The 7,641-nt window shown below is 62.4% G+C and overlaps 1 protein-coding gene across 1 annotated transcript in view; it reads left to right on the forward strand.

The window, feature by feature from the left end:
• The window catches only part of RTN4RL1 (reticulon 4 receptor like 1), a 29,637-nt gene continuing 21,996 nt past the window's right edge, over positions 1 to 7,641 (forward strand). The window contains exon 1 of the mRNA XM_057381553.1: positions 1 to 118. Coding sequence (XP_057237536.1) covers positions 106 to 118 — 13 coding nt within the window. The 5' untranslated portion in view covers positions 1 to 105. The remainder of the gene's footprint in view (positions 119 to 7,641) is intronic.

Genomic DNA, 7,641 nt, shown 5'->3' on the forward strand with positions numbered 1-7,641 from the left:
TACAGCAGCAGCCGCCGCCGCCGCTACCGCTCGCCGCCGCCGCGCCCGAGGCTCTGAGCGCCGCCGCCGCCGCCGCCGGGAGACCGCGCCCGCCCCGGCTCCAAGATGCTCCGCCAAGGTGAGCGCCGCACCGGGAGGGCACGGGGTGCCGCGGGCACCGGGGGCAGCGGGGCCGGCCCCGAAGTTTGTCTCCCCGCCGAAGTTGGGGCCGCGCCGCCGGGCGCCCCCCGCCGCCACCGCGTTACCGGCGCCGCCACCGAGGCTCGGGCACCCCCCGGGGAGCGGCACCGGCGGGAGCGCAGCGCGGCGGGGAGGCGGGAGAACGGGAGGAGCGGAGGGAGGCAGGGCAGGCGCCGGGTCCCGCAGGACCAGGGACGCGGCGGGTCCCGCGGGCACCGAGCTACGGCGGGTCCCGGAGGCAGCGGGGCTGCGGCGGGCGCGGGGGGGGGGTCGCTGCTCGTCCCTCAGGGCGAGGGAACGGGAAACGGCGCTCACCGGAGAGCGCGGGGGGTTCGGCGGGGAAGTTGGGGCGAGCCGTCCCGTTCCGACCCCCCCGAGGAGAATCGCTCCGCTGTGACATCACGCGATTTCCATGGCAACCGCCTGGGACATCATCGGGGAGCTTTGTGACATCACAGCGAGGGGAGCAGCCGGCCCCCCGGAGGGTCCGGGACGGTGGGGTGGGGGGRCAGGACCCCCGGTTCTGCTGCACCCGGGGCCGGTCCCGGGGAGATGTTGGGGACAGCGGTGCCGTGCGGGGGGACCCCGGCGGGACCCTCAYCCCTGTCCCGTGTCCAGGGAGGGGGCGACCACGCAGCCCCAGGCCCAGCCCTCGCCACCACCAGCACATGCCCCTCTCCGACGAGGCTCCGGCAGCGGGAGAAGGTGCCRACGCCGTGCTCGCAGCCCCCGGCATTGGGGTGCGGACCCCCAGGCAGGGCAGAGCCCCCACTGCTACCCCAGGGATGCTTTTCCCACTGGGGGAAATGTCACCTTGCAGCTGTGGGGCCTCRCACTCGGATGCTCTTTTCTCTGGCTCCTGCCTCCGCTTTGTTTGGCGTATTAACCCAGCCGGGCTGGATGACTTGAGGATAAACCCCAAGCCTTCGGAGCAGTCCTGGTTTCCAGCCTTGATTCCCAGCCCCGGTGCTGCTGGCTGGAGAAAAATCATCATCCAGGCTGGGAAACTGGGAGCCTGAGGTGGAGGCAGGCAGCGAGGCTGCCGACAGGGTTGGATCCCACCAGGGGTAGCCTGTTAAGGTCAAGATCTACAGCTTTCATTTGTGGAGCTAGAAAAACAAAATGCAAATTGAAGAGCCTGTGGGCTAAAGCAAAACCTATTCTTAAAGTTTTTGTCTTGTTAAGCAAGGAAATAGAGTGCCAAATAGGCTTTGTTAAGTGGCAGTCTAATTAATAATTTAAAATCTTGTAGCTGTCTTTCATTAGAATTTATCTGTACATCAACCACAAAATCAGTCAAACACACTCATTTATAAGTTAATACCGTTCCTGAATAATTCAACAGGCAGTTAGAGGAGGCCTCCATCCCGCCGACAGGTTCTCCCCTCCGTGCCTCACCGTGCCCAGGTGTCCCCAGGCAGGGGGTCCCGGTCCCCAGCATTTGCCCCAGGCGGGGTGCAGAGGGGACACCCTGCGTTTGAGGCAAGGGGACGAGGGGACAGCTGCTGCCGGGGAGCTGGGCTGGGGCCAAACCCCTCTGCAGGGCTCGGGGGCGGCCGGCTTTGTCGAGGATGGTGGCAACGCATGGCTGTGCTGGTGGGTGGCGGCGCGGGCTGATGGTGGCACTGCCACCGCCTTCCACGTCCCACTGCCAGGGACCGGGGTTGAGGCTGGGGCCACGGCAGGGCTCGGGGCAGCAGAGCCATGGTTGCCATCTCCAAGGGAGGCAGCTCCAAGGGGACGGCTTCACACGAGATGCCACACGGGCAAAGTCGTTTTCAGCGGGATGGCGGCGGCGTGGCCGGGGAAGGGCCGCGATTCCTGGGGGCATTTTGGGCCTTCTGCATCCTGTGAGCTTCATCCATGGAGTGACCAGGGATTCAGGGTGGATTCTGTGCACTGGGGTGTCATCGGTGGCGTGGCAGTGGGCGACAGCGTGGGGTGCAGCTCTGTCCTGGGTGGGGGTGTCACTGCCCTGCCAGAGGTGGCCGCAGGCAGCCGCAGGCTGGAGTGCAACACTGGCGATGCAGGAGGAGGAGATTTCCAGGTCAAGGATGACACCAAGGTCACAGGCAGCCACATCTCTGTCCCTTCCATCGCTCACGCCATCGACGGGGCGTCCAGCCTCCGTCCCTCCTTGCCAGGGCAGCAGTCAGCGGGCAGGGTGCAGGCGCAGGCTGGACTGCGGTTCTTGCGCCGGGGAGCCAAGAGCCCAGAAACCTTTCTGCTTATAAAAGTTTAATTTCCTAAAGAGCTGATAGGAAGCCACAAGCTCTCTGTGCCCGGTGAAGCGAGGGGGGGGATCAGGATGCGGCCCAGGCTGTCCCTGCGGTGGTGCTGGGGGGAGCAGGGAGGGCTCGGCAGACGAGACCTGGAGTCAGAGCCGGGAAGCGAAGGAGCTGTCGCCACTCAGTGACCTGCACTGATGGAGCCCGGCAGGGTCAGCGCCGTGGCCACGCTTGGCTGGATGTTATTCCCACCTTTTGCCTAAAATGCCGCACCCGACAGTCCCATCTGGGTGCCGGAGGCTGTGGGTGACACTCCAGGTGGCCTCAAAGCGCTGCCCTAAAAACATCGGTGAACCGATGCTGGGGAGACGTAAAAATATGCATTTTCCGGTGTGATTTCACACCCATCTTCCCCTGAAGCATCAGGCAGTGCTGGAGCTGGTGGCACGAGCCAGCACCATGAGYAGTGAGGCTCCGTGGTTTGCAGGATGAGGCCACGAGTGGGATGTCACTGCCTTGGGGCCGGGCAGGAACCTGGGCTGCTGGAAACTGCTGGAGCGCTGATGGGTTTTGACAGCAAGAGCCAAAATCTTGTTTGAAGGCAAAAATCAGGCAGGGAAGTGTGGGAGCCTGGAGGGATGTGGTGGTGGCCAGGTGTGACCAAGGCTGTCACCCACTGGGGTGTCCCCAGATCCTGGCGGTGCCCCCATTGCATCGGAGTGACCCAGGACACAGCCACTTCAGCCCCACATCACTGGGGCAGCCACCTGTCCCTCTCTGTCCCACATTGGGGCACCCCTGGGTGACACTGCTGCCCACCCCCACCCCAAGGAGCTGCTCCAGTCTCCCCCAAGCAGCCAAAAACTTGGGCTTTGTTTGCAAAGTGCGATTCCAGGGTTTAGCCGCGATCAGCAGAGACTCAGGTTATTAAGAGCAGATTATGTTTGCAGAGCGCTTTGGTGGAGTGGCAGCAACACAGGCACCCACATCCCGCAATGTTTGGGTTCCCAGCAGGTTGGGATGGGAGAGGTGTTGCCCTGAACCCACTGAAAGAGGCTGGAGTCTCATTTAAGAGCAGAGGCAACAAGTGGGASGCTGTGGGGGCAGCTGTGAGGCCGGGAGCGAGCAGGGCTCTGGTGGGAGTTGGTGAGGAGGAGCCCRGGGTCCATGTGCTGGCAGGAGCGCRGGGCATGGACTCGGGARCACCACTGGGATGCAGGAGCATCCACATCCTCCCCAGCAAGCCTCTTTCCCTGCTATTTTGGGTGAAGCCCAAGGTGGAAGGAGCTGGCTCAGCCTCAGGATGTCGGGATCCTGTCCTCGCTCCGGGTGTCAACACCACGTCCCATCTCCCAAACCGAGGAAGCGCCGATCCCACCGATCCCCCCGTACCATCCCTGCGGAACAGCATCACCATGGAAACTCGCAGCCCTGCGCCTGCCGCCCGGCAATCAGAGGGGGGACACTTTTAGGAATATTATTTTTACTGATGACAAATTGTGGAGGCTCGGTGCAGACAAAGGAGTCGAGCCCAGCGCCGGGCATCGCCCGTGGCTGGTCTTTCTCCTGCTTTTTCCACCGAGGGCACGTGTCCACGGGGCAGCCGTGGCTCTGCCCGGGTGTTAAGCGCGGGCAGGGCGGGCGGCAGATGCAGGACGGGGAGATGCGGGGGGCAATCTTCTTTGCGCAGATTAGGATTGGGGGTTATTAAGCGGAAAATGCTCCATTTGGTGCAGAAAGCTCCTTTTCCTTTTTAGCAGCATATGTGCCCGCTGGCTGCGTGCTTCCCGGTGGTGTTGGCACGGCGGCTCGGAGCCGGCACGGCAGCTTGGAGCCGGCCCAGATTTGGTGAGCAGCTTTTAGCGATGCTCCTGCCTGGCCTCGGAGAGCCGTGACCGCTCTGGCGGTGCCAAAAGCTGGTTCCACCTGGGGCTGCGTCTCTCATGGCCGCGGGTTTTGGCCCCGGAGAGATGATGGCACCGTGGGTCCATGGTGGTCCAGAGCATCCGAACAGATCCCATCTGTGGGGAGAGCGCGGTGCCGGAGCTGGACGGTGTCGGAGATGCTCCACGTGCTCCCCAAATCCCGGCATCGCCGTGGCACGGGGAGGATGCAGCCGTTGTTTACCGGGAGGGAATTTGGCTGCTGCTGCTGTGGCAGGGCTCCTCACGGAGCAGCCCTGCAAGCGGAGGGGAGGTGCCAGCGGCTCCGCCAGCCCCGTGTGCCGCACTTGGGAGCCGCTTTCTATTTTTTTTTCCAGCTGCGTTTGCACCGGCGCTTGCGTCGGTTTGCTTGGGGGAAACCCCAATCCCCGTGACCGCGGGACCACCGCGAGGGGGGCAAAGCCCATCCCTGGGCACGGAGAACGTCACGGGGCTTTTTGGTGAGCAGGGTGAGATCTTGCCCACCAGACCTTGGCCCAGCTGGGCGTCCACGTGCACTTGGGATGTGTTTGCACCTTCTGATCGCCCCGGGGCGAAGGCASAGGGGGACAAAAGCTGCCGGCAGCAGCTGCCGGTTCCTGCCTCCCTGAGCCGCCCTCCCTCCCCGCTGCCTGCAAATTCGGCATCCCACGGGGTGCTGGATGCAGCCACCCCGCGGGAAGCACRCCGGAGCCAGGAGAGGGGCTGGCATGATCCCCCCTCGGCGGGGATATGCCGGGGTGTTTGTGCTAACAAGCCCAGCGTATTATAATTTCAATGGAATTTAAAAAACAAAATAGTCCTCAGACAAACGACTCTGCAGTGCCTCTGCCAGGGCCTAAGATCTGCTGCTATCTATTTTTTAATAATTGAGGGTAATAAATATGTATTTCTTTCTCCTTTCTCTCCGTACGCYGCAGCTTGTCAGCTCCCTGCGTCTCTCCTCTGATCAGACCCCATCTTTGCCGCGCGGAAAGGAAAAGAAAGGGGAAAAWAGAAAGAGAGGGGAGAGAGGGAGGAAAAAAAAAAAAAGATTCTTTAAGCAAAAAGGATTAAAGCCTTGAAAGTAGGTCTGCCGGAGCCACTCGGCTCTTACTGCTCCCTGCCAGCCGCAGACAGGGCCAGGGACAAGAGGAGCATCCCCAGGTGGTGGAATCTGTCTCCGGGGGGGTGTTTTTGGGTGCAGAGCGCGGCTGGGCAGCGGCAAATCCCCCGAGGAGCGGGGCTGTGGCTGGGCAGAGCCGCCGGGTAACTTGGCGAAGCGCTGCTCGGAGCCAGTTCTGCTTTCGGCGGCAGATATTCCCTGGCTTTTCATTCCCTCGGGTTTTCAGATGGAGATGTTGGCTCGCAGACGTGGATGGGGTTCGGCGGTGGGGCTGAGCACGGGCCGTGCCGCGGGACCCCCCCGGCCGCGGGATGCTGGGGCGGAGGAGGCGCTGGTGTGAAGGAAGCGGCTATTTATAGCTTCCCTCGGCTTTTGTTCCTTTTCCAGTAGAGCTCCTCTCGAAATAGAAACAGTGCCGGCTGCGCGGCCGCTCCCGGGGCCCAGCCCGAATGCGGGGGTACCTCCCGGCCCGGGGCGGGGGSATACCCCGAGATATGAGGTGCCTTCGCCTTGGGCATGCCCCCATCCTGCATCCCTTGAGACGGGGCTGGTGTRGGATGGGGAGTGGGAGCTGCTCCCCTGCACATCCGTGGGGTGCTGATGCCTGTCCCAACCCTGAGGGGGACGAACGGCTCTGAGAGGAGCAGCAGGGTGACAGGGTGACAGCGCTGGGTGCCCCTGGGGACAGCAGGTGAATCCCTCGGGAACGCCCTGACAGGGTCTGTCCCCGTTTTCCAGCTCAGTCGTTGCCTCTGCTTTTCCCTCCCGGCATCCAACAGCACCCCCTTGCTCCACCCCCCCACCTCCATCTCTGATCAATATAGCTGGGAAAAACAAAACAAAACAAAGTAAATATTTAATACGATCCAGGGAGCCACAGCGAGCGCTCCCCCCGTCTGTCTCCTCCAGCAGCCGCTCGCAGCAGCTCCCCGGCCCTAATGAGCCTGAGTGCAACGGGGATCGATGGCAAAGGCAACCTCCGCAGAGGGGTCAGCTCTGCCAYATCCCCCCCTGCCGCAGCCGAGCCCGGGTTTGGCCCCCCACACCCCCCAGGGCTGCCTGACCTCCTCATCCTCTTCTTCGTGCCCCGTTTTTCCTCTCCTGTGTTCCCTTTGTCCTCTGGTTCCTGGGAGGGATGGAGGTTCTGCTGCTCCATCACAGCCATGGGGGACATGAGCTGTGTCAGGCATCCAGGCTGGGGGCTTCCTCAGGGTATGGGATAGGGTGAATCCAATAGGGGATGAGCGTGTGTGTCCCCACACTCCTGGAGCAGATCCCTTATGGATGGAGCTGGAGCTTTTGGAGGACCCCAAATCCCTGTGGAGCTGGCACTGGCTTCCTAACCATCTCATAACTCATAAAATCAGAGCCAGGACAGTGTCCATGTTTGTGGTGTGACCAGGTGTGTGCCCTCCTCCTCCTCCTCCTCCTCCTCCTCCTCCTCCTCATCCCCTCACCTGCATGCCCTGGTGTCCCCCAGAGCCCCCAGCTGCTGACACATTTTGGGAAGTGCCGGTGCCAGGTAACCTCAGGTGCTGACACATTTTGGGAAGTGCCAGTGCCAGGTAAACCAGCAGGGTGATCTTGGCAATGCCAGTGCCGGACCTGCCTCACTGCTCTCTAACCCCACACATTTTCTGAGTTTGGACAGTCCCTGTCGCTCCAACACCAACAGAGCTGCCAGATTCCCGTCACCCTGACCCGGCTGCCCTGCTCTGGACAGTCCTTGTGTCCCCTAAGGTGTAGGAGAGGGACCAAGCCYTGTCCCCARGCAGTCACTCTGTCAGATGGCYCCGTGCATCCCACACAGCCTCACCYTGCCCTGGTGTCCCAGCAGGACACAGAGGTGGCACACAGGAGGCCAAACCCAAGAGCWGCGCCAGGCTGTGCCCCTTTGCCACTGCAGCAGTTCGTATTTTGTTTTTCCAAGGAAAAGTCAGTTGTCCTTGGTGGTGCCTCGGGTGAATCCAGGGCCAAATCCCATCCCTGGGATGTGATGGGAGGGATACCCACCCTGCCTGATGCCAGACCCGGGGAGCCTCAGCCGGGCTGTGCCGGAACTGCATTTCCAGCTGAAAAACAGCCCCGAGCACAGGGCAGGGAATGTGCTCTCGTGCCTCCAAGGTGATGCTGCTGAGCTTCTCCCTGCAGCTCAGGGTGTCCCGGCAGGCTGAGGGCTGCAGAGGTGCCAGGGCAGGGCTCCCCA

The sequence above is a fragment of the Malurus melanocephalus genome, unplaced genomic scaffold, assembly GCF_030028575.1.
Source record: "Malurus melanocephalus ecotype Western Australia unplaced genomic scaffold, MMel_1.1 scaffold_515, whole genome shotgun sequence".
In the NCBI taxonomy this organism is placed as follows: Eukaryota; Metazoa; Chordata; class Aves; order Passeriformes; family Maluridae; genus Malurus; species Malurus melanocephalus.